The sequence below is a fragment of the Rhinatrema bivittatum genome, chromosome 3, assembly GCF_901001135.1.
Source record: "Rhinatrema bivittatum chromosome 3, aRhiBiv1.1, whole genome shotgun sequence".
Lineage (NCBI taxonomy): Eukaryota > Metazoa > Chordata > Amphibia > Gymnophiona > Rhinatrematidae > Rhinatrema > Rhinatrema bivittatum.
In genome coordinates this window covers 32,376,039-32,403,917 of record NC_042617.1, presented here as the reverse complement: position 1 = coordinate 32,403,917, position 27,879 = coordinate 32,376,039, and the positions used below count along the sequence as shown (strand labels likewise).

The 27,879-nt window shown below is 43.5% G+C and overlaps 1 protein-coding gene across 1 annotated transcript in view; it reads right to left on the bottom strand.

Moving 5' to 3' along the window:
• Window positions 1-27,636, bottom strand: part of SDE2 (SDE2 telomere maintenance homolog) — an 84,602-nt gene extending 56,966 nt beyond the window's left edge. The window contains exon 1 of the mRNA XM_029593062.1: window positions 27,457-27,636. Within this exon, the coding sequence (XP_029448922.1) occupies window positions 27,457-27,558 (102 nt within the window). The 5' untranslated portion in view covers window positions 27,559-27,636. The remainder of the gene's footprint in view (window positions 1-27,456) is intronic.
• Between the last annotated feature and the right edge of the window lie 243 nt (window positions 27,637-27,879).

Here is a 27,879-nt window from a genome sequence, read left to right as displayed (position 1 = left end):
TGCAAATCTCTCACACATATCCTAACAACTTGACCTGTTTGTATGTGTCTCAAGGATCAGAGTTGGCCACCTCTGCAGAACAAGATCACCTGTTGAAGACTCCCGACCTAAGAATCAGACACCTGAAGAGATGTCACAACCTGAGAAATTAAAGACGACACTTCATCCTTATGGAATAAAAGGAGTGCCAAGGATTATCCACATCTAGCTCTTACTCTGCCCAACTCCAGAGATCATCTCAAAGATGAGCCTCCAGCAACACTAAAAGCCTTCCTTAACAACCTAGGCCACTTAGGGGCAGACCCATATGAAGGGAGGAGTGATGCAGGGACAGCCCCCTCTCTTGTATTGCCCAGAAGGTATGGTGAAGATACCTGAAAAATTCCAAAGAAAAAGATACTTGGGAAGAAGGAAGGGATATATTAGAAACCCAGCTTGAATTTTGAGTTATATCAATCTATGGCATCAAGAGCAGGCTTCTCCAGGCCAAAAAAAAAAAAGTCAGTTTCAATAGGCAGTGCAGGTTGTAATGGGCCACATGAAGGATCCAAAATGGCAGCCGTTGCATGGCTCTCACAGACCAAGGGAAGCATAGACTAACTTACCTGTAGCTGACATTCTGGTACTATTTCTGCAGGGGAGGCAGCTAGAGCCCTGTCCATCCGCTCAGCGTTAGAATCACTGCTCCCATCACACCCAGGAAGTAGAAGCCAACCGTGCGGCAGGCACATCAGCTCCCACAACATCTATACCACTGACCCCATTCAGCCATGCTGCAACACGCTCCAAGGAATTTTGCTCTGTATCTGGCTAATAAACCCCCCTTACAAAGTCTTCAAGCTTAACCCAGATGGCCCTCCTCTCCTCTGCCAGTCTAATCCTTGCTCTCAGCTGTCTTGCTTTTTTCTCTTTTCTTTTTAAAAAAAACTTTATCAAACTGAAAGGGAAAAATTTAGAAGGAAACAAGAAGGGGACCTGACTCAATAGTCCTCCTGAAATACACCATTGTCCCCTACCATAACTAGGCCCTGGAGGGCATAGGAACTTAATTGGGCTTGCCCAACCAGACCACCTGGGAGCCTGGCCCTCAAAATTGCTCAACCAGGGGAATAATTCCAAAAAACTGATGCACTAGGAGCTGCAAGTGGTCAACTGAGGAAGACATCACAGCTTCAGGAGGTGAATGTGAAGAGAGCTTCACCAGGAGAGGCTGTAGAGTGAAGTCTGCAGCTGGAGTCATGCTGCTCCAGTCCAACACCACACCATCTGCTGGAGAAAGAATACCGGCCTCTGCGCATGCCACACTAACCTATTACAAGTGATGTCACTGGAAAACGTACGTCCTCGTCTTCACTGCTATTAGGCAGTGTAAACCCACATATCTGGACTAGCAGGATAAGGAAACATTTCTTCTGGTTTCAAAGTCTACTTTATATTTCAGCAATAAAAAAAAAAAATTGAGTATTTAATTTCAGATTCCAGGATGACAAAGTTTGTAATGCAGATGTACAGAAACTAAATGATCAAGAACAACCAAAACTGAAATGATAGCCTAATAACCTCCCCATGATATGTTCCCTAAAAAAGGAGATTTTTTTTTCTCCCATCGATACTAGGGCTGAATTAGCCATAACATGAAGGAGGCACAGGATGTTAGACTATGTGGCAAGAAGCGATAAAAATATGGGCATAGGCATGTAGACATCAAGTTGTACTGCAAGCTACCTTCCCAGAACCTCTAACACATTGATAGATAGTCTCAGCAGAAGCTTTCCTCCACACAAATGGTCCCTTCAGCAATCTCTGGAGATTTGCAGCAATCTATCCTTTCACGTCAGAACAGAATAGAAATCTAAGAAAGTATTGCTCCATTCTTTCCAGCAAACTCAGATCTGCTCAGGATGTTTTACTGTTCAACTGGAATGCAGATATCATGCATGCTTTTCCAGATTCAGACAACAACCAGAATGATGCAAAAAAAAAAAAAAAAACCCACTGAAAAACTGGGTCCATCTGATCCTCATAGATCCAACATGACCAAGGCAAATATGGCTCAAGTATCTAGTACAGCTTTCCAATCATCCTCCGATACATCTCGGATCAGATCCATATTTATTAACTCAAGAAAAGGGACATTGTTTTATCCAATCCTTCCCTCCTCTCAACTTGACAGCTTGGATACTGAATGATCAATTATAAAAAATTTGTCCTTATCTAATGCAGTGGAGGACATATTAGTGTGCCAAAAACACCTTCAACTAGAAGAGCTTATGATTTTAAATGGAAAAGATTTTCCACGTTGCGTCAACACAACAATGTGAATCTGTTTGCATGTGAACCAAGAGATATGACTTATTTGCTCTTGATTTCTGAATCAGGCTTTGCCACCTCTTCAGTAAGAGTATATGTCAGTGCCATAGCAGCCTACCATGTCCAAACCGAGGGTAAGCCTCTCTCCATTCATCCATTAGCATATCTGGGAACTTTTAAATTCCAATCACACAGACTGTTGTGGACTGAGGGAGGAGGGGGGGGGGGGGGAAGCAGGGGAAGTTAGGCATTATGCACACAGATTCTCTTATGCATAAACTAACATTCACTCACACACATACTCTTATTCTGACACACAAAAAACTCTTACACGCATGCTAAGTCACTTCTCTCCCTTTCACACATCCCTGCTCGCTCACACATAGCAACTCTCTCATACACATCTACACACACTCAATCTCATGCTCATTCATCCTCTCTCTCTCTCCATCCTGAACCATCCAGGAACTGCAGCTGCTTCATCCTTTACACCTCTGGGGCAGCAGCAGATTCCCCCTCTTCTTCTGGGCCCACAGTGCTGCAGAAGTTTTCTCCTCCTCTTCTGGGCCCACTGGACAATGCAGCAGCCTCTTTCTTCTTGCTTTTGGCCTGCGAGGTTGAGTGACAGTGTCCGTCTTTGGGACTATGTGACCGAAAGGAAAATTCTTTCTACTTTTGGCCTTGGGGGCAGCTGCTCACACTGCTACTTACTCCTTCCTGCTGATGCGGCCAGACACTCCTCTTTCTTGCAGTACACTGGTCATCTCATCCTCATTCACGCCCACGGGGCCAGGAAAAAGTCACCTGGGCCACACAGGGTGCTCTCAGCCCAGTTGGAGTATTCCCACATTGTCCATGAGTGTCCAAATTAACAAAAGGCTTAAATTCCCATTACAGTTTGGACAATCTTTCAGAGTGACAGTAAATTTGGATAAGCAGTTTTGGGTAGCCTGTTCACTCAGTACTCTACTCTCCACGGTGAGGTCCGGGTTGCTTATATAATAAACAATCTACTGCAACCCTTAGCTTGGGACTCCCCACATATTATGGCTAATTCAGCCCTGTTAATTGACAGAAAAAGCAAGTTTTCTTACCGTGATCAGCATTTTCCATAGAAAGCAAGATGAATTAGCCATACTAAATACCTGCCTACCTAGCTAATCTTAGTTCAAAAATAGACTGAGGGGGCTCACAAGGAAATGCCCAAGTGGGAATTCCCACAAAAGCTCTATTAGCTATGAGAGAGAGAGGTCCATTCGGTGTCACTGGATTTATGTTAAGTAGAGGCAATGTAGTAATAGTGGATTACATCACCCACATCATCCTGTTTACAGTAAGAAAGCTTTCTTGCTTTCACCACTTTTTTCTGCCTGAAAAAGGATCACTATTTACATAACATTGAAAAGGTAATTTATGCAAATAATGAACTTACAAAATTTTATTTTCAGTAGCAAAAAAAACAAACAAACAAAAAAAAAAAACCAACTGTTGTAAGCTTGGTAAGAGGCTCCCTAGCGCAAGAACAAGACCATGCCAAACTTGCCCCCACCCACTCACTGCCTTTAACAAACGCAGATGCACTGGAGCACTTGTATTCTTGTTGTGGTGTTCTTCCAAAGCAACTCTCCCTCATGAATGTTCTCTGTGGACAGCCTGAAAACCAGACTGGTTAGGGGTAATTCCAGGGCCAACTTGAGCACTGCTCTAGTGGAAGCACATCATCGGAACAAAAGCAAACTCTTATGCACCAACTATCTACACATGTGTTCAACTACCAAAGTGAAAAACAAATACGGAAAACGTTCAGAGGCAAAGCTTTGGGAATGCTTTCCCACACCAATTTGTAGAAGGGGTGCGCACGGGAATTGTGGGTTTGTGTGTACACAGGAATGTGTTTTTGTGAGTGGGGAGGAAGGAGGAAGCAGTTGGGTAGAGATATGTAGGGTGCACGGGGGCAGGTGACTGGGAGTGTTGAAATGTATATGCGGTTGTGTCTCCGATAGATGTTGGAATCCATGAATGTGTGGGTGTGGTGTCATGTGTACACATTTTGGAAGTGTGGTGGAGATGGCAGTTTTGAAAACTTTTTTGGCACCATCCTTCACCAGCTGCTTCAGTTATTTTTCCATCTGCCTTTGTTGCTTTCTAGGCCAAAAGTGCTGGAAGGGCGAGTGCAGTGTGCGTTTGGGAGAGGACACAGGCAGGCATTTGAAAGCACTGGTCAGCTTTCTACAGTTTCAAACAGAAAGTAATGGGGATTGTTTTTGGTGGGCCACTTCTCTGGAAATACCAACATGATGTTTCTCTCTTGAACATCAGATATTCACATTTTCTTCCTGCATGCAAAATTTGATAATTGCATTTTTTTGGGAGAATTATTATGCCTACAGACAGACATCTATCCCTTTTATGAACTGTAATTCTTTCCAACATTTCATTTGTCAGAAAACATAAAAATGGTCAAAAAATCCTTTTTTTTCCCCCCATTAACATTTTATACATTTTTTCTGAAACTTATTTACAAAATGGAGGATTTTAACCAAAGCTTAAGACAATTCAGTTTATTTAGACTACAAGCCTTCCTTCATTGTCCAAATTTGTACACACTTAATTGTTCAAGTAGTTAAAACCCACAGCATTCCTCAAACTACTGCATCTAATTCATGGCACGATAATAAAGGTACATCAAAACTAATTTTAAGAGGCATATTCCACACTTCCACAGGAAACCTTGTCCAATGTAGATTACAGAATACACATTCATAAATTTAAACAGACAGCATTTAAATATAAATACAAAATAAAGCAAAATACCAATTATTGGATTTAATTAACCATAAACTTGCTAATAAAAAAAAGAAAAAAAGGGAGAGTGCAGAGCAAAGACGCGACCATCTCCTGCGAGCTGTGAGAACGGGGGCAGGAATTCCTACCTGTCTGCAGTACTCCAGCTCCCTGCCGACGCGGAGACGCGGAGGGGCGGACCCAGAGGCGGAGCCCGGAAGTGGCACTTTAAAGCGGGGCGTCCTGGAACAAACTGTGAGAGTGCAGAGCAAAGACGCGACCATCTCCTGCGAGCTGTGAGAACGGGGGCAGGAATTCCTACCTGTCTGCAGTACTCCAGCTCCCTGCCGACGCGGAGACGCGGAGGGGCGGACCCAGAGGCGGAGCCCGGAAGTGGCACTTTAAAGCGGGGCGTCCTGGAACAAACTGTGAGAGTGCAGAGCAAAGACGCGACCATCTCCTGCGAGCTGTGAGAACGGGGGCAGGAATTCCTACCTGTCTGCAGTACTCCAGCTCCCTGCCGACGCGGAGACGCGGAGGGGCGGACCCAGAGGCGGAGCCCGGAAGTGGCACTTTAAAGCGGGGCGTCCTGGAACAAACTGTGAGAGTGCAGAGCAAAGACGCGACCATCTCCTGCGAGCTGTGAGAACGGGGGCAGGAATTCCTACCTGTCTGCAGTACTCCAGCTCCCTGCCGACGCGGAGACGCGGAGGGGCGGACCCAGAGGCGGAGCCCGGAAGTGGCACTTTAAAGCGGGGCGTCCTGGAACAAACTGTGAGAGTGCAGAGCAAAGACGCGACCATCTCCTGCGAGCTGTGAGAACGGGGGCAGGAATTCCTACCTGTCTGCAGTACTCCAGCTCCCTGCCGACGCGGAGACGCGGAGGGGCGGACCCAGAGGCGGAGCCCGGAAGTGGCACTTTAAAGCGGGGGCGTCCTGGAACAAACTGTGAGAGTGCAGAGCAAAGACGCGACCATCTCCTGCGAGCTGTGAGAACGGGGGGCAGGAATTCCTACCTGTCTGCAGTACTCCAGCTCCCTGCCGACGCGGAGACGCGGAGGGGCGGACCCAGAGGCGGAGCCCGGAAGTGGCACTTTAAAGCGGGGCGTCCTGGAACAAACTGTGAGAGTGCAGAGCAAAGACGCGACCATCTCCTGCGAGCTGTGAGAACGGGGGCAGGAATTCCTACCTGTCTGCAGTACTCCAGCTCCCTGCCGACGCGGAGACGCGGAGGGGCGGACCCAGAGGCGGAGCCCGGAAGTGGCACTTTAAAATCAGGACGTCAGCGGCGCGCAGCAGAGCCGGCGCGCTGCTGAAGCCGCGCGCGCTAAAGGGGCGCGCTGAGCAACGACTTTGCCCGGCTTCGCCCGGAAACGCCCGGACGCTTGGATCTATGCCTGGATTTACATCTGCAGGTTTGGTACTTGCTAAAGGTACTTTGATATTTTTTTCTTTTACAGAATATGTTTCCGGGTCTCTGAATGACCATCTATGCACCTAAATCTTTAGGCCACATAATAAGAGTCTCTGCTGAAATTCCTCTTGGTAATCGTTTTGAGAATGCCTCCAAAACGTAAAGGGAAAGTGAGAGTGTTTCCCTCACTTCCCATACCATCTCCAATCCAACAGGAAATCAGCAGGTTTTTACTCTCTCCTGCTTTAAATGAGGTGAATGGCAAGGACTCTGATGTGCCACTCAGCCTGGGAGGGCTGAATGTGCCTCCAGACGAGGCTTCACTAAGCCCAAACACCGGCATACCTCCTGCTGAAAGACTGGTGGGAATAAGCTCTGAGGGAGCTATAGCAGAGGTCACCAATGAGCAAGCTTCTATTATCACCAACGGAGCAACTCCAAGTGGTGGAGGAAGAGACTTGGAGTTAGTAGTTCCTTTAGAAAGGAACATGGAACCATCTATACCAGGTTATAATCCAGAGTTACCCACCCGTCCAGCGGTGGTAACACTCGAAGTTTTGTGGGAAAAGATGGAGGGAATGTCCCTAAATATAAAGGCTTTAGATAAAAAGGTTGATATGCTAATGAGTGGGAATCAGAAGGAAATGTTACAAATTCAGAGACAAATTAAGGATGTAGTTGACAGGACAAAGAGTTTAGAAAATATTCAAAAGAAAAATATAGAATTCCAGGTAGCTGTAGTTAGGGACAGAGAATCAGTTACTAGAAGGTTGGAATCTCTAGAAAACAGTGCCAAGAAATATAATTTACGTTTTTTAAATTTTCCAAGAGTCATAGGGGAATTACCCTTAGTTACTCTAAAAAAGTTTCTATTGGATAAACTTGGCATTGGTTCTGGGGAAACCATAAATATAGTAAATTGTTATTTTCTCCCTAGAAATAGAAATGTAAACAATAGATCTGATTTACCATTCCAAGGAGACCTCACCAATTTTCTGGAGTCCAGTGCTCAGATCATTGATTGGGGTACACTGTTGGTAAATTTTTCATCACTTAAAGAGATAAATCTAATAATGAAGACATACTTTCAAAAGTATCCTGTTAACTATATGGATAAATTGATAAAGATATTCCCCGACTTGGCATATCCCACACAATTGAGAAGGAAAGCCTTCTTGGCCTTACGCCAAGAGGCAATTGAATTAGGCTATGCCTTTACATTAAGATTTCCATGTAAATGTATAGTGAAAAAACAGAATGATATATTCATTTTTTTTTGTACCGGAACAACTAAAAGAATTTATAGAGCAAAGGAAAATCCCATCCTCCTCCCCTATTTCGAGTTCAAATTGAATGGAAAATAGCAGGTAATATGTTGGCCCTGAATTGTTTTTCTTTTTCCTTTTTAACTCCCCTTTGATTATCGGTTTAAGTGCAAATCACTCTCAATTATGTTTGATATTAAATGATATTGGGGTTTATTTTGGTTTCATTATAGATTTTGATTATTCAATACTGTAAGCAGTACAGATGTTTCCTAAATATAAATGTAACCCAATACATGTATTTCTATGCAAACTATATTTTATTGTTTGTTTTGAAAACGAGAAATAAAGAATTAAAAAAAAAAAAAAAAAAAAAAAAAAAAAAAAAGAAAAAAAGAATGCTTTCAACTTTTTTCTAGATGTCAGATAATCTCCTCCCCCCCCCCCAATAGTTTGTCAGACAACCAATTTCACAATTGAGGGCCTGTAAAGGCAAAAAGCCCATTTCTAGTTGTCTTGTAATTTATAGTATTGTTGCTCCTCCAAAGCACTGCTTTACCTACTGATCTTTAATTTAACTCCAAATAAAATAAGAATGCATTAAATGCATTCTAAAGCCTGTAGCTTAAGGAAAATCCCTCCCCCAAGTGTTACTGTACCTAAATCTGTATGGAGAGGGTGCCTTAGACAAGTGTTGGCCCCCAACCCTCTCCTGGAGGCACACCTAACCAGTCAGGTTCTCAGGACTGCCAGAATGAACGTGGCATGAGAGAGATTTGCATACAGAGGTGACCCAGGATGTGCAAATCTATTTCATGCATATATATTACAGCAATCCTGAAAACCTGCCTAGATAAATGTGCCTCCAGGAGAGGGTTGGGAAACACTGAGCTAGGTAAAATAGCCCCCTGCAGAACTTATAGATAACATCTACCCAGCAACCCTTATTTTTTTGCAAATGGAAGCCAAAGATCACAGAAAGATCTGCACAGTCGTCGTCCTCCTCCTCCCCCCAACAATTATCACAGGTGACAGGAAAGCATGGACAGTAAGAAGAGGTGCAGGGAATCCAGGGGCCCAGCTCCAATATTTCCTCACTGATTATATGGCCACATGGTTGACCTGCAATATCCATGTCCTATTTAGAGAGGTTTGCTCACAGTGCGACCCTCAGCAAGAAAAGGTCCTCTCTCCAGTGCCATGGTCCTTGCTTTATTTAGAGGAAAACAAAAAGATTGTTCCTGAATATATCATATGAAATATCAGCATAAACAAAGTACTAAGACAACAATATTTGTAACTTCATTATAAGGAACCACCTCCCTCTACATTCCAAAACAAATTCCTGTGCCTCAGCCAAAGAACTTCATGTCTCAGCTGTTGTTGAAAGCCTTATGATGATAATTTAGAGAATATTAGAAGACTGATGAATGGATCTGCAATTGGGTGAACGGAAGAAACTAAAATGGTTGTAGTCACTTCTGACTAAATCTACATTATTCTATTAGAGCAATTATGTTTTTAACTTCTACACGTTACCCTGAGGCAGTCCTAATTTCTAAGTTAAAATTATTTATAGTACCTATTTTAAATGTAATAAAGCAACTCGTTTTGAAGGTGGCTATTTGGTTTAAACATTACTCTCTTTCCCACATCACCTCTCTCCATGAATTTAAAGTGCTAATAGCAACAGAATAAGCATCACGATTTCTGATGGTTTCCAAGATGTGGACATTTGGTCAGGGACCTACAGTTGTTTTTAGTTGACTTATTCTGAATGATTTCCTGGTCACCGCTGAAAAAAAAAAAAGTAGCTGCAACAGGATGCAAGGCACCGCCTAACATGTTTCACTAGCTGACATAAATACCAAAAGCCCATTGCTGGTTGTCAGCTCCTGGAAGAAAAAAAAAAAAAGTCTCCCATCGTGTCTACTTTGGGAAAAAAAAAAAGCCAAGAGGATAACTTTCAAACTGCACATGGCGGCATATTCACGTGTATGTAGCTGTGCGCAGATTTACTATACTATTTTATAAACACACGCCTATGATATATATGTATTGTATGAATATGCATGTATCTCTACTTTGCAGCACGTGTGCATGTAGGCTTATGCACAAATATATGCAATGCCTTGAAACCATGTCAATCAATGCACTGAATGGGGCAGATTTTCAAAGGGATACTCGCGTACCCCCCGAAAACCTGGCCCAAGCTCTCCTTGCGCGCACCGAGCCTATGTTGCATAGGCTGCTGGTGCGCACAAAGCCCCGGGACGCACGTAAGTCCCGGGGCATTCCTGGGGGGGGGTGGCCGCAGCCTCCGGACCAGAACATGGCGCGCCGGCAGCTGGCCCGGCGCGCCCAAGTTACGCCTGCCTTGGGCAGGCGTAACTTTTGGAATGAAGGTAGGGGGGGGGGGGAGACGGAGGCAGGCTGCCGATTTTGTGCAGCCTTGCGCGCGCCGACCCCGGATTTTAAAAGATACGCGCATAGCCGCGCGTTATCTATTAAAATCCGGCATACTCTTGTTTGCGCCTGGTGCGCATATTTTTTTTTAATCTTCCCCAATGTGTGCACATTGCCCACCTATTTTCAAAATATAAGTGCGCATATTTTACACACGTAAATTGATAACATTTTATATCTTGCATGCGTTGACGACTTTACCAGTTAGTCCCCCAAATTGCCTAGTCCTTCTACAAATCGAGACTCTCTTGGTTATTCAGTTTGAACTCCCAGTTCACCCAGACCTCCCACTGGGTCGTTTACACCAGATAATTAGCAGGTGTAAAAATAAGCAAGTTGGAAAATGTACAGATGCAAGTCTTTTAAAAACAGCAATTTATGCACATAAGTGTTGGCCATGCCCAGGCACTCTGCTAGACTACACCCTCTTTTTAAATATGCACATAAGCATTCAAAAGTGAATACACACACTATTTTAGACTTTTATAAAATTATGAAATATAGGAGTGCACTCATTTTTACATGTGTAATGTTTTAAAAATTCATCTTTTAGTGAATTGAGCACTAAGGATGTGAAAGCATAGAATGGCCTCCTGGTGACAGCTAAACAGTCTAAGAGGGCAGAGGATAAGCACTCTGGTTGCTCAACCCACTCTGTAGCACCTCCACTGGCTACCAATCAAATCCAGGATTCTCTTCAAAGTCCTCACGATCCTACATAAAGCTAAACACAACCTCACCTCTCTCAACACCGCTATTCAACTAACACCACACACCTCATCTAGACCAATCAGGAGTGCTTACAAAGACACTCTGTATGCCCCTCAAGTGAAAACACCCCTAAGAAAACGCGCCATTTCGGCAGCAGGACCCCATCATTGGAATGCGTTGCCTCCGGATCTCAGGCAAGAGCCTTGCCTATCTTCATTCAAAAAAAAAAAAAAAGAGACTTAAAACATGGCTATTCAGCCAAGCCTTCCCGGACACTTAATTCTCCCTCTCCTTCAGCCTGACACTCTCAATCTGACATTCCAGTCGGCCCTCACAGACCTTCGCTTCGTTCCTGTTGTGTTTCTCAGTTATCTTAGTTATGAGATGACTTGTTAGGTTATGATATGTTCTGTTACGACTCATTCAACTGTTAATTGCCTCCCATGTTCTATGTAAATCGCCCCTGAGCGAATATTGCAGTTACATTGTAAACCGATGTGATTTGTATTTTTTTTTTTTTTTTTTTTTTTTTTTTTTTTTTAACAGGAACGTCGGTATTGAAAAGTTAAAAATAAATAAACTCACTCAGGGACAACAGAATTTACATATTCATGGCACCATACTCCTGATTCAACAACAGGTGTTGGGGCTGCCAGTATGTATATCAAAGATTAATATGAACATTTAAAATCCTAGTAGTACAGGAATCCCCACGCTTGGATTGTCCAACAGGCTGTAACAGTAGAATCAGCTAGTACCTGGGTCCGTTGGCAGACTGCATATTCCGTAATAACTAGAAGTCCTAGCAGAAAATGCAGGCACTCGCGTAGTTGGGTCTGTCTGACAAGCAACCATTTATTTACAAGTCACTTTTCCTGTGTATCTCAAAGCAACTAAGAAAAGTGTAATAAAAAATCTAATGTAATAAAATACAAACAAAAAACTGCAAAACAAATACCCAAAACAAGGAAATAAAGCAAAATAAGTTCAATAAAAATCAAATCACATTTATTCAGAATTTGTGAATCGCCTAAAAGGCCTAGGCGACGTACAAGATAGCATTCATAAACAATTCCAACAGATTAAAAATAAAATTTGAAAGTGTACAAGTTGCTATAATCATATGAAGACTAAATAAATCCTCAATGCTAATCAGGACAGTAAATCCTGATCAAAAATCAGTGCTTCAAAAAGTCATCTCCTCAGTGGGTTAGGCAAACTATTCCAGAGTTACAGAGCAGCATAAAAGCAAGTTTGCTTACCGTAAATGGTATTTTCCATAGATAGGATGAATTAGCCATGCTGTCTGGGTGATGTCATCCAGGCATCATGCGTCATGGGGCGGAGCTTCTCTCTCCAAGCTTGAAGAGTTTTTTGCCTGTGCAGCTGCACTTCTTCCCGCGCATTTTGAGTGGTTTTCAGTTGATTATTAAGCAGATATATAAAGTTATCAGATGGCTATCCAGGGAGGTGGGAGGGGACGCATGGCTAAATCATCCTATCTATGGAAAACACTGTTTACAGTAAGCAAATTTGCTTATTTAGCCATGCTGTCTGGGAGTCCCAAGCTGATGGTTGCTTGTGTTAGTCTGTCATCACTAGCAACCTATGGTTTGTAGACAGCCATTAGTGTTGCTGGATGTGATATAACACTGATGACCCCAATGCACTGTCAGCTGCTGACTGTTGATAGAGACAGTAATGGGATGTGAAAGTGTTAATTGATGACCACACCGTTGCTTTACAAGTTTCTTGAATCGGTACATCATGCATGTGTGCTAATGAAGTCACTGTAGCTCTAACTTTATGTGCTTTAATTGGATTATGGAGCACCACTGAATGTGATGAGTAGCAGAACTGGATGCATTGAGTTATCTGATGTGAGCGTGTCCTTTTCCAGGGTCATTTGGATTATAAGAAATGAAAAGTTGAGATGTACATTAATTATTTGAGTTTTTATAATACGCCAATGCTCTTTTGCAGTCTAATGTATGAAGTGCCTTCTGTCTTATTTTCATGTGGTTTAGGAAAGAAGGTGGGTAAAGAAATTGACTGGTTTAAGTGGAAGGCTGAAACCACTTTAGGTAAAAAGGGATGGGTGTGTATGCACTCATCCTTGTCATTGTGGAACTACAGGTTACGGATAATTAATCGTTAGGGCTTGCAGTTCACTTACTCTCCTGGCTAATGTGACCGCTACAAGGAAAAAGTACTTTCCAAGTGATGTGTTTCAAGGATGACAACTCCATGGGTTCAAAGGGAGCCCCCATTAAGCTTTCCAGGACAAATGTTTACGTCCCATTGTACAGGAGGTTTTTGTAGTGACACCTGAATGCGTAGCAAACACCTCAAAAATCTTGATATCAAAGGATGAGAAGAGATTGAGGAAATTCCGTCTGCAGTGTAATAAGCCACTAAAGCGAACCCATATGGATGACACTGCTAAGCCTGAGGAGGAAAGTGAATGTAGGTACACTAGCAAACTCTTTGGGGAGCAGGTGAAAGGGTCCATTCCCCACTGGTAGCACCAATTGGAGTATTGTTTCCACTTGAAGGTGTAATTCTTCCTGGTGGATGGTGTCTGGCTGCTATTAACACATCAGTGATACATGGCGATAGCTGGAAATGTCCTAGGACTTCCTGCTCAATCTCCATGCTGTCAATTGGAGAGAAGAGTGCATTGGGTGAAAGAGTTCTGTTCTCCTGCATCAGCAACTTTGTGCTGTTTCCGAGAAATACTGGTGGCTGAGTGAAAAGATGTATTAGATAAGCAAACCTAAGCTGGCTCAGCCACACTGGAATAAGTATCATGTCTGCCCTGTCCAATATACATTTCTGTATCATGCAGGATATTAGTGGAATTGGAGGATAGATATCTAACAGGCCTATTGACCCGGGAATCAGGAATATCCTGGGAAGAACTGAGCAACAGGTTTCTAGTTTCATGTTATGTTCTGCTGCAAAAAGATCTATGCATGGCGTTCCCCAATGATTGAAAAGATAGTTTGCTATCCCTTGGTCTAGGGATCACTCGTGCGGGTGATCCCTAGAGTTTGTCCACTTTGGTGTTCGCCAATCCAGACAGATAAGATGACTGAAGGATTGTTCCGTTCTCTTCTGTCCATTCCCAAATCTGTACTGTCGCCTTGCAGAGAGAGTCTTGGAACCTGACCCTCCTTCCCTGTTTATATAGAACATGGCCACTTGGTTGTCCGTGTGGATCAATACAGACTTCCCGTGAAGCGTTGGTTGGAATGTACGCATTGCATTTTTTATTGTTGTTAATTCTAAGAGGTTTATCTGGAAGTGTCGTTCTGTTGGGGGGCCATAAACCTTGCGTCTTTAAATGATGGAGATGGGCTCCCCAACCCTTCATTGATGCATCTGTCATGACCAATTGATGAGGATTCCTGATTGGTGCTCCCGTTGTCAAACACCGAAGGTTTCAGCCACCATGAGATGTCTTCTCATTGAGGAAGTTATTCGAATTCTCTGACATCAGTTGATCTCACTGATTCCATTGAGATTTTAAACCCCCTTGTAAACGTCTCACGTGAAGACGAGTACGAGGAACATGTATCGCTGCTGCTATGTGTCCTAATAAGACTAGTACTCTGCGTACTGAGGTAAAAGTCTTGTTGAAAAAAAAAATTCTGCATTGGGAACATATGGTCTGAGTCCTGTCTAGGGGCAAGAATGCCCTACATTGGGGGATGTGAATCTTTGCCCCAATGAACTGAAGAATTTGTGAAGGATGTAGATGGGACTTTTGAATAGTTTATGCTCAATCCCAGTTCTTCTAAAGCATTTAATTGTTTCCATCAGCTGGTTTTGCAATGCTTGTGGATTTGGAGAGATAATGAGCCAGCTGTCGAGATATGGGAAAATTCTGATTCCCCATTTTCGAAAGTGAGCCACAACTATCGCAAGACATTTCATGAAGACTCCTGGGGAAGATGAGAGTCCAAAAGGGAGAAACTTGTATTGGTAATGTTGGTTCCCATTCTGTAGACAAAGGTAATGCCAATAGGCCTTGTGGATGGGAGTATGAGTGTATGCATCTTTCAAGTCCAGAGAGCACATCCAACCGTTGGGTTGTAGAAAGAGGAGGATCAATTTCAGAGTGGTCATTTTGAACTTTTGCCTCTTAATAAACTTGTTAAGAAAACATAAGTTCAGAATGGGACGGAGATCTCACGACTGTCTGAGTATGAGGAAGTATTGGGAATAGTAGCCTTTGTTGATCTGAGAAGGCAGAAGAGGACATATTGCTTGCTGTCTTAGAAGAGCTCGCACTTCCTAAGTACAGGAATGTAAGAATGTGTTGGCGTGGGGGCTATTGGATGTGGTAACAGGGCTAGATGAGTGAAATCCAGTTTGTATCCCTGGGAATTTATATCAAGGACCCATTGATCGGTCGTGATCTTGGACCAGGCATGGAAAAAAGATGAACTCCTGCCTCAGTTGAAACTGGTTGTTCCTCAAACTGTTTTTGGGATTGTGGTTGGTGCATCTTCTGGGGTTGTTGATTTCTTGGACGGTTCCCTTTGTTGAGGTTGTGGACCCTGCAGTCTTAGTTGTTGATAGGAGGGTGACCTGTAGGGGTGGCAATATGGCTGATGACCCCTATATGGTCTATGTTGGTAGAAGCTTCTCTTATATTGAGAATAAATATTTTTTGTGGTAGTCTGAATGACTGTCGGCGAGGTTAAAGACTGTACTGCCACATTCTATTCTTTTCAGACACACTGGGCCGGATTTTAAAAGGGTTACGCGCATAACTTAAAAGGCCCCTGCGCGCACCGAGCCCCGGGGCTTTGCAAAGGAGGCGTGTCAGGTGGGTGGCGCGGGAGGCATGTCTGGGGCATGACGCCTGCCCGGGGGTGTGGTCGAGGCCTCTGGACCAACCCCCGGGTCGGGTGATGGCACGCCAGCAGCCCGCTGGCGCATGCAGATTTACGCCTGCCTCTGGGGACAATAGTGGTGGGGGTGGGGGGGGTTAGGTAGGGGAAGGTGAGGGGAGGCGGAGGGAACAGGCAGCGCGCGCCGGGCTCGGTGTGCGCAGGTTGCACAAATGTACAAAAGTCCGTACGTGGACTTCGGTACACAGTGCGGCGGCGCTAGACGAATGCAACAGCGCGGCGGCGCTAGTAAATAACAAACGGGACAGACCCGTGCAGCAAAGCAGGACCCTTCATGAACAACGCGGCAGCATTGGAATTAGACCTGGGGGGCAGCGTGACAGCGCGGCGGCGCTAGACCCAGTGCGGCAAAATAATAACGCTGAAGAAGCAGGCAACCGTTTGCCGACACGCGGGGGTTGAAGGATCGGACTCATGACAGCGAGACTTCACTTCAAAGGAAGTACTTTTCCACATACTATACAATTATAAAATATTGCAAAGAAAAAAACAAAAAACAAAGAAAAGATTAAAATATTTTAAAGCTTGCAGGACCCATGATTAAAAATGACCCAATGTGGCTGAGAACACAGGCATTAAATGCGTGTAGACCACGGGTGTTAATAAGTTAAGAAAAATGTATTATATTTAGTAAAAATACACACATCAAAATTGAAAGCATTTACTGTACAACGTTTTTGCAATAGTGTTCACATAGTCGTATTTTGAGGATATTTTTGGTGGACTTGTGAATGTATCCAGCAATTTTTTTTTTAAACGGGGGGGGGGGGGGGGAGAGTGAAGATTTTATTAATGCTAACAAGCCACCACCTCGACAATTGGGTCTGGGTTCTGAAAAAGCTATGTAGTCATTTGGACATATATTATTTATAGTAACAGTATCGGAATCAGTGAGCCAGGATTCTGTAATTAAGAAAGTCAGGCTTTTTGCTATTAACTAGATCAAAGAGGACAGGTGTTTTCTTCCATATTGACTGAGCGTTACAGTAGAAAATCAAAACGGAGGAGAAAGTTATCATAGCAGCAGTTAAAATTGACATAGCAATCAATGAATTTCTGCAAATCGATTTAGAAGCATAACAAACTTTTTTGATAGTGAGTAAACATGCTGCATTTACCATTACCCAATACAGTAGGAATCTCCATATTGCGTGTCCAAAGAAAAGAACTTTAAGAATCGGATAGGAGTGACTTAGAAGCAAACGAAGGTGGCGAACAAAGGGGCTTGCCCCTTTGTCATGCTCCAGCATCGCCACGGGTCCTTTAACTGTCACCCCGGATGATATCAGCAGAAGGGGGCACGGCTAGACAAAGCCAACCTGGCCGAGGCTGCGGGAAAGCAGAGCTGGATAGTGGCAGTAATGTCCAGGCAAGTAGTACGAAAACTGAAGGGCTCTCCTGGTACTGGTTAAAGTTTTGAACTACTGCACGGCTTCCTATGCAAAGCACGTGACCTGTCTCTTCAGTTAGTGAGAAAGTTAGGAAACAGAAGTATGATAGAAAGAGCTAGGACAAGAGACATGTCCAGGGAGGAGGGACTGTACGCATGGCTAATTCATCCTATCTTCGGAAAACACCATTTACAATAAGCAAACTTGCTTCTTTTCCATTGATAGCTTGGCTAATTCAGCCCGCTTATTTGGGAGTCCCAAGCCCAAAAGGGGAAAAAAACCAAATTTTAGTGTGAGGTAGATTGACCAACACCAAAGTTCTTTACACATACAGATATGCAGAACTGATTTTCTTTTTTTTCCTACTCCCCCGTGGACATGCCCTTATTGTTAAGCACACTTGATAACACTGCCTTTGCCAAACTGCTGTCTAAAGCTGAAAGCTGGGTCGAGGCAGTAATGAGTGGTAAAAGGTGTGAATTGATGACCATATAGCCGCTTTGCAGATGTTCTCTATGGGAACATTTTGCAGATGTGCCACCGAGGATGCTGTGGCTCGCACCTGATTAGCAGTAACTAAACTGGACAGGGATACATCTGCTGAAGACTGACAGATTTGAATACAATTTGAGAGCCAGTTGGATATTGTACTTTTGGAGACTGCTACACCTTGCGAGTTAAGGTTAAAGGAGACGAATAATTGTGAGGCTTGCAGATGAGGCAGAGTTCTTGTGATTTATCTAATCTTTAGGTACTTGCCAGGTACTTGGGACCTGGATTGGCCACTATTGGAAACAGGATACTGGGTTTGATGGACCCTTGGTCTCACCTAGTATGGCATATCTTATGTTATGTAGAGTCTAAGACAGTGGTTCTCAACCTTTTTCCCCCCATCATGACACACCTGACAGACCACGCTCAAATGTGTGAGACACTGCTCATTACAATTCACGGCAGAAATAAAAAATAAAAGGTCCAGTATTATTTTTATTGTTAAGAATGACACAAGGGAAAGATACATATACTGTCTGAACAGAAATTGCATAAACGGTAAATATCCCACACCAAAACAGCACCAATTTCCAGTACTCAAGCAATAAATGCCTTACTTAAGAAAAGGCAACAATCAAAATATTACACCAGGCCTTAAGACATCAATACACCTCCTATTTAGGAAAACAGAGTAAGCCAGGCTACTATAGAGCCCTCACAGAAACTACACCTGAATCACATGTGCTGACCCTCAACTAACAAAGAATAAAGAGACCAAAACGCATAACTAGAAGCATGCAGACAAAAACTGAATTGGAAACCGCAACAAGCCAGAGTCTCTGTATGCAGTATAACAAAGGAAAAAAAAAGAGAAACATCACCCATCCTTATAAAACAAATCAAGAAATATAAAATCAGTAGCAGTAAAACCATACTAACAAAAAGAACACATTATTTTGAAACTGCGGATGAATGGAATATCCAATAATTAAAAACATAAAAAATTTCTAGATACCAATAAAATATTTCAAAATAGCAGATACAATGGCCCAATAATGAAAAATGATACAAAAATGTTTTCCTCTGCATACTTGGGAACGTTTGATACCCAGGTGCCCTGAGATTGTTTTGAATTAGGAGAGATGGTTTGTTTGTAATTTTCTCCTCTCTCACACTGGCTCTCAATTACATGCCTATACACACATGCTCTCAGTCACACACATATACACACGCTTTTTCTCTCACTTATATAGGCTCTTAATTACACATATGCTGTCTTTTCACGCTTACAAATATAGGCTTTCAATTGCACACATACATGCTATCTTTCTCTCTCACACACAGGCTCTCAATTACATACTAACATGCTCTCTCACACACACAGATTTTTCAATCACAAACTTACACATACAGGTTCTCAGTCATACACTTCCATTCATGCTCTCACACACATACAGGCCTCAACCATTCACACACATACTGTCTCACTCATACGCACACATAGCACCTCAAACACATGCTTACTCATTCACTCACTCCCCCCCCCCCAGAACTAGCAACAGCAGCAGCCTCCTCCATTTCAACCCTAAAAGCAGCAGCAACCTCCTTCACTTTCAGCCCTTTTGGAGACCCATCTGCCGCAAGGATTGACGTTCATTTTTTCTGAGCCGCGCTGCTCGTTCCTCAGGCCGCGGCTTTCTTTTCTTCTTCGGGCCGATGCTACCTGCACTAGCATGGTCTCTTCTTCCCGCGCACTCACCTGCTGCTCACCACTTCCTCTTCCGGGCCATGGGAAGAAGAGAGCATGCCGGTGCCGCTGACTCCAGCTCTCCTGCCGCGTTCCGCCTGGGCTTTCAGTATTTCAAGCCCAGGTGAAGGACCTATCTTGCTTGGGTAGGGGAAGCAGCTGGGTTAGCAGGGGAAAGGGAAGTGTGACAACACACCGGTTAAGAACCACTGGTCTAAGGTGTGGAGCAGAGATTCTCTTCTGTTTTTGTGGTTTGGGAAAAAAAACGGGTAATGAAATTAATCAGCTAATGTGAAAAGCTGAAAACACTTTAGGTAGAAATTTAGGATGAGTTCTTAGAACTACCTTGTAATGATAAAACTGCAAGTAGGGAGAGAAGGGAACTAATGCTTTTTGGGCAAAGGTGACTGCTATTAGAAAAATCCCTTTCCAAGTTAGGTATTTCACATGTCAAAACGTAGTGGTTCAAAAGGTGGCTTCATTACAGCTGTTAAGACCACATTTAAATCTCAAGGAACTGAAGGCTTGCGGATTGGAGGATGAAGATTACAGAATCTTCTCATGAAATCGCACAACCAAAGGGTGAGAAGTCACTGAAGATTCTTTTACCTTCATGTGGTAAGCAGCAACAGCACTTAGGTGAACTCTAATTTATGATATCGCTAACCCTGACTTGAAGAGATGTAATAAGTTAGGATGTCGCTGGGTGCAGAAAAGAAAGGATTAATGTTTGGAGTGACACTACTTGGCATAACTATTCCTTCAAATGAAAAAGGTATGTCTGGTTGATGGTTCTCTCGCAGCTATGATAATTCTTTGAATATCTGCCGAGAGTTAACCCCTGCAAAATCTCGCATTCATCATCCAAGCCATCAGATGGAGGCAGAAGTGCAGAGGATGAAGAAGAGAGCCCTCTTCCTGAGTCAAGAGATCCGGGTCTTGACCAAGATCTAACAGGTCGCTTTCAGAGTACTGTACCAGATAAGCAAACCAGGGCTGTCTTGGCCACATGGGCGCTATGAGTATCATGCGAGCCCTGTCCTGTATCATTTTCTGAACTGTTCTTGAGATGAGAGGTATTGGAGGAAATGCATAAAGGAGACCTCTCGACCTCGACATTAGGAAAGCGTCCTGTGTCTTTCTGAAGTGCTTAGGTGTATGGAGCAAAAACAGAGGTACCTTTCGGTTTCGCTCTGTAGCAAGAAGATTTATCCAAGAGCAGCCCGAATGTAGAAAGATTTGGTTTGATACTGAAGGGTTGAGTGACCATTCATGGGGATGAAAGGTCTGCTGAGACAGTCAGTTAACGTGTTCGCTATTCCCAGTAAGTATGTGGCTCTCAAAGTTATTGAGTTGTTGAGGGCCCATTCCCAAATCCATACTGCTGCTTTGCAGAGAATCCAGGATCCTGAACCACCCTGCTTGTTCACGGAGAACAAGGCAACCTGATTGTATGAATCATGAGGGTGTGACCTCGCAGCAGGGGTGTAAAGGTCATTAAGGCATCTCTCATGGCTATGAGTGCCAGAAGATTTGGTAATCTAGTCTTTTGCTTTTTAAATTCTTTATTTATGAATTTTACAATTAAACACAAGAAATCTTGTATCAGAAAAGGAGGAATCATAGCAACTCAAATATCAATCATATCAAGGAGGAAAAAAAAAATTCCCAACAAATCACAGGAAAATGGGAGAGCCAAGAATAGTAAAGAGAGTGAAGAATTAAAGGGGGGGGGGAAAAGAGAGCCTGATCAAGACATCATAAATCCAAGATACCATGTGATCTTAAGAGGCTTCTTGTACATGAGAGTCCAAAAAAACTAAGTTGAGAGGGTTCAAAATAGACATAATTCATGTTAAGTTGTTTCACATAACATTTGCATGGATATTTTAATATAAATTGAGCACCTAATGTCAAAACCTCAGATCGCATGGAAAGAAATTTCTTCCTGCAATCCTGGGTTATCCTAGTAATATCAGGGAATATCCATATCTCCTGACCACAGAAAAGCTGTAGCCTGTTGCATAGGAAAAAGCAAAAGTATTTTTATCATTAGGAAAAGCAAAAGAAACCAGTAAAGTTCCTCTTTTAAATATACAGGCATCTTGTGAAGATTCAAGAAAATAAGTTAAATTCAATGAAGAATCTTGAAGTTGACCTTTGGTGGTAGAAGTCACATGCTGAGGCAAATAAGTCTTAGTAATAGCAGGCATAGCCTCCTCAGGAATCTTTAGAACTTGTAAAATATAGTTCTTAAAAAGTTCCTGTGGTGATATCAAGTTAGTAATTGGAAAATTGAGAACATGCAAATTTAAACTTCGCATGGCGTTTTCAATGTTCTCAAGTTTCTTGGAATGAATTAGATCAGATTGAACTAAGCCATTTAGAATCTTCTCCACTGCAGATAAACGCAACTCCACAACCTCAATTTTACCCCATTGTAAAGAAACAACATTTATCAATGGCAGAAACACGCTGATTTGTATCAGAGGAAATTTAAGGATGAAATAGCAACTTCCAGAGAAGTTGGAGTATCCCAAACCACATCCAAGGTAATAATTGGGAGTTTAATAGAAGTTACACTAGCAGGAGAACTAAACCTGGTGTTCTTGCCAATATCAATATAGAATTTTAAACTAGTTCCCCAGCAGAAGCACAGGAAAGTTGAGTTGAAGGGGCCTCATATGTACTGTCCCACAAATGGGGGTGGAATAAAGTCCTGATTCTGTCCCATTCATCAAGATTGCAGCAGTAATAACGGTGCCCCCCCCCCCCTCCCCCCAGCTGCTGGGGACTCCCGTTCAAACACAGGACTCACTGATCTCGATCCCTCCATTTCTGGAGTCCTTAAGAAAAGGGGGGGGGGGGGGGGAATGACATGGCAGGCATGCCGGGACTCAAGGAAGCCTCATCGGCCCGCGGCATCAGTGTAGGCAGTCTATGGCGTCAATAAAAATGTCGGGGCAAAGAAGCTTCCGATCCTTGACTGGAGGAGGCCCGAAGGAGAAGCCTGAACCAGCTCCTTCAGTTTGGCTTTCCTCTTGGTATGCGGCATCGAAGAAATCAATGACAGGTAAATGGAGAAAGAGTTTTAGCCCAGCCTCTCAACAAGCAGCCATCTTAGATCCCCACCTAGTTTGTCTTTTGTCCACTGACCCAGAGTTTTGTAATGGAGTAGATGTGCTCCCCAACCTTGAGTGGAAGCTTCTGTGGCGAGTATTAGATTGTAAGCCAGATCTCAAAGAGGTAATGCAACCGTTAGGACTTCCGGGTTCAACCACCAAGTGTCCTTCGTGGAGTCTGATATGGTTATCTCAGTGGACATTGTTTGGAGATATTGGGTCCATTGTGTTCAGTCCCCACTGGAGACAATGCACGTGTAGGTGAGTGTGAGATACTACATGGATGGCTGCCGCCATGTGACCCAATACTAGAACTTGGCGGGCCGTGACTCTTCAGCTGAGGAGCAATTCTGTGCATAACTGATGAAGTTGATCGTCTCTTGGGGTAGGTTGGATAGACTCTATTCTGGCCCCTATAAATTGTAAAGTTTGCATTGATGTAAGTACCGACTTTTTGTAATTGATGAGGAATCTCAGAGATTCCAGATAGGAGACTGTAGATTCTAGATGTTGGAGGGCCATTCGGTTGGGGGAAACTATCAAACAATTGTCCAGATATGGAAAGAGGCAGAACCCTTGATGCCTGAGGTGAGCAACGGCCACAGCCAGACACTTGGTAAAAACTCTGGGAGCCAAGGTTAGACCAAAATGTAGAACTTTGTACTGGTAGCGTCTGGAATTCACTTGGAAACACAGGAACTGCCAGCAGGAGGGGTGTATTGGAATGTGGGCATAGGCATCTTTGAGGTTCAGCAAACACATCCAGTTTGAGGGAGATCATCTTGAATTTCTCCTTCTGAAGATATTTGTTTAGAGAGCGTAAATCCAAAATTGGACGGAGACTCCCATAGCGTTTGGGAATGAGGAAGTATTGGGAGTAATATCCTGTGTTTATCTGGTTGTTTGGGCACCAACTGAATTACCCTTTGCTGGAGTAGGGCATGGATCTCCTGTTCCAGAAGAGGTGACTGAGAATTCCTCAAAATGGGTTGTAAGGCGTAGAAGAGGAGGTTGAGAGGAAATTAAGATAACCCTCGCGGACAATTTGAAGAACCCATTGGTCCGAAGTAATGTGGTTCCATTGCAAGGCAAAAGATGTTGTTTGTCTGCCTCCTACCGGAAGGAGAGGCTGTGGCTCTGTGTTCTTCAAAAAAAGGGTGGAGGCTTTTGAAGAGACGGCTTTTGTTGTTTCCTGTCTCTTGCCTGTCCTCTAGTTGGTGCTGGCCGAGTTTGAGAACACGGTTACTGGAACAATTGAAATTGTTGTGGCCTGTAGGGTGGAAAGTATTTGTATGGTTTCCTATATTGTTGTCAGAATCGTCTCAATGTCGAGTGTCTGATACTGTCATCAGAGATTGAACTGCCACTATCTGGTCTTTTAATTGGGCCACTGTATCCTTTCGTTTTTCACTGAACAGGTTATTTCCCCAAGCAGGGAAGAGTGGCCAGTTTGTCATGCACTTCTTTCTCTGATTGAACTAGAGCAGCACCAGGCTGTCCCACGAGCAGCAACAGAAATCGCCGAGGTTCAAGAAGATGTCTCGAAGGATTACATACCACCCCGAGTAAGTGGTGTAGACCTTCCCGCATGACATAGAATGGCTGGAGGTATAACTTGTTGGCCAGTGCAGTTTCTGTGTTTCCAGGTTTACTGGGAAGAATTATAAATTTCTTTGGAGCAACTAACTGCCATTTTTCCTTTGTGGTCTAATTCCTAGTGTGTCCATGTCAGAAGATCTACATTGGACGCACTAAGCATTCCATTATTTAAGTGGCTTTTTTATACCGGTATTCGAGAGCACATCATATCGGTTTACAGCAAACTTAACAAGGTACACAGAGTTTAGAAACAGTTTAAAACAAATTAAAACAGTTTACAGCGAGCTTGGGGGGGGGGGCAGGACGAGCGCTGTACAGTGTTAAAACAAAACAATTATGAGCAAAACTTTAAAACAATCTAATACAATTTACAGTGAGCTTGGAGTATTATAATGAGATAAGGGGGTAGGGGAGGAGGAAGGGAAAGAATGGAAAACTGCTAAGTTAATGGGTGACAATAAAGGGGGTGAGCAGGGTGTACATGTATCGAACCGGGGGGAAGGAAGTGTGTGGGGTGGAGGCAGGAAGAGAAGTAATCTAAATATAGGGGGGGGGGGGGGGGGGGGAGGGCAAGCCCTATTCATTAGACCGTGCCTCACTGAACACAAAAGCTGCATTTCCACTCAGAAGATGCAAGCCCCGATTGTGGCTCATTTTGTGAACAGCACCACTCATTTGCAGATTTGAGGTGGGGAATTCTTTAACCATACTACCAGAAAGAAAAATCCCATTTCTCAGTTGAACTTCCGTGAACAACTTTGGATATTTTTTCTGAACTCTGTTACCCCTCATGGTCTTAACCTTGAAATCTTTTGGTACATGTTGATTTGAGTTAACCAGGTTGCACCTATTACCTATTTCAGAGCAGTATAAAAATGGAATATTGGAGGTTACGTGCATTTCCCGAATTGTTTCACGCCAAACTTTGGCATTTGCAGGTAGGATCAGACTTCTCTAATGAATCATTAATATGCTGTGTTAATGTCTGTGCTTTTCTTCAAACGTAGTATGGGCACTTAAACATGATGGATTTTCTTTATGATTTTTTTCAGCAATATTCACTTTATACAATGTGGTTACAATGTAAATCTACTAGACGAATGCATACCCCCCCCCCCCCTTCCCGAATGCAGGTTTCTGAAATATGGCTCCATGTCAGGGAATTTTGCTACATTCAAACATATTGAGATAAGTGTCCAATTTGCAAAATCTCAAAAAAGGATAAAAAGAACTTTGGCCAATAATTAAGTATAAGACAAATGAAGGCTTTGATTTGTAGCCGGGAATTGTCTATTATGAGTGGCCACATTGATGGTAGTTGTGTAGAATGAGGATATTATGATTTATTGATTTTTGCATCTTCATTACTTTTTACCACTTAGTGTTATTATATTACTATGGTAATTCCATTATGGTTTGTTTTTTTTTAAATCAACCCTCTCTATAGTGGATCTTCATTTATTGAAACACCCCTTGACATATATATAAACACACAAGACCCCCTTGGGGTCTCCACTAGATGTTCCTAGTCCCAGTCCTTGGGTAGTCAGCTGCCGACGGATAACCATTCATTACAGCATCTCACCCAGAATCTGCCTGGAACTGGACGTCCCCTTAGGCACGAGGGGGGGAGAGGGGAAAGTTTAGGAGAGAGGAGGACAGATGTAGTTTGCTTTCATGTGTGTTGAGTTAGGCCCCCAGTCTGACATAAGAGAGGCACGTGCCTTGCCAGTTCCGGTAATAGGGCTGGAAGGAAGAGGGATATTGAAGAAGCTTTTTACAGTTTTTCTACTTTGTTAACCTGTTCCATTCCTGGCTAGCTGAATCCTCTGCTCAAGAGGAGGTTACAGGGCTCAGTGTGATAAGAGATTCTGTTTCCCCTCCCCCCCCAGTTAACAAGTTTATTGTAAAGCACTATTGCCTATGTTCCTTAACAAGTTTATTGTAAATGTTTATTGTAAAGCACTGTTGCACATGTTCGTTCTATTTGGCACAGCTGCAATGTTTCTGTTAATTGTGAACCGATGTGAGGTTACTAAACAAATGTCGGTATATAAAAACTGCAAATAAATAAATAAAATAAATAAGTTGTATTTTTCCATCACTGGGGAAGATTTTTTTTTCTGCCCCCTTTTCCTTCTGAGCTGGAGACTTCTGGTAACTATTTCCAGCATAGGCCTTTTCCTCCTGGGAGGCCAACTTCTGTCTTTTGAAGAGGAATCAAGGAAAAAAACATCAAAAGCTGCCCAAATGGAGTTTTCATCCCAGGACAGTGTCAGGTGAAGTGCAGGATTCAACATGGACCTCAGTACTGCAGGAAGAGATCTAGCCACTGTTAAGATTCTCCAGCCACCTTGGGATAAGAATCTTTCCTTACCATGGAGGATACCCACATTCCAAGCCTCTGCCTGGAGGGACATTTCCACAAAATTAAAGAGCATTCAAATCCTGTCTCATATAAATATAGGAACACTGGAAGTATCTGGACTCTTTTTGTTTTGCATCTATTGATTCTTTTAAAGAGGAATTAAAGTAAACTTTAATTTGAAAACCCATCCAGTGAGTCTTGCCTGGTTTGTAAGTGTACCTGACCCAAAGAACTATGGAAACACATACACATGGGCGAACACTACCGCCTGGGCCAAGAAGGTTAGCCTTCAACCCCACAGAAAGGACCCACACCTTATAGGCTCAGGAAAGGGGAATGAGAAGTGTGAGGCCACCACCAGTGATTAATTCTTTTATGGCCCTTCAGAATACGTGCCATCCGTCAAGAAAGGGTTACATATATTTGTGTGTTTGCCCTTGATGCCTACTAATGCTGTATTACATAAAACGCAACATTAAAAAAACACAAACCTGGCTTTCAGAGAGTGCCGGAAAACAAAATAATCCAATTCTAAAAGGACCTCTTCCAGCACAGCCCACCTGGATTTATGTATGCCTAAAAGAAACATTTCCCTTCTCTAAGCACGAGCGGAGCAAAAATATCGCATAAAGAAGATGTCGGGCTTGGCGGCATAAAATCAGGTGCGCCAATGGCCCGGGAGCAGCACTTTATAAACTCTGAACAAACACAGCGAAGAATGCCAAAGCGCACAGAGCTTCAGCGAAGTTTCCACCAAGAGCTTAGAGCTGCCTCGCTTCACAATGCAGCTTCCGTTCCTGAGTAACACACACAGCAAGAAACCGAATAAGAATCTAAGCCGGAAAGCAGCAGGTCTCTTCCTTACCGTGCTCCGGGAATAGACGGCGACTAAATCACGCACCGCAAATGCGCTGCTATCCACCGACACCTTCCGGGAAAGCGCATCTCTCACTAGCACAGCCGCCATATTCGTGCCCGTCGACCCCAGACTGCGCAGCCGTAGTAACCTAGGGCAACCACGGAGCAAAACGAGGCCAGGTTTACACGATCCGTTGACGCATGAAATCTGCCGAGCATGAGCGAAGGGAAAAAAGGTGAGTCACGTGTCCGGGCGGGGGTGGAGCTTGCGTTCTGCAGCACGGGGAGAGACAGTAAGCGCGCGCTCAGGCACATGATGCGTGTCTGTGTTTGGCGGGGGAGGTAGGGAAGTCCTGATTGCAAAGATACGTGGAGTAACCGGAAAAGGATTCTGCGGCTTTTATTCGTCCTTCGTGCTTGCGCTGCCTCT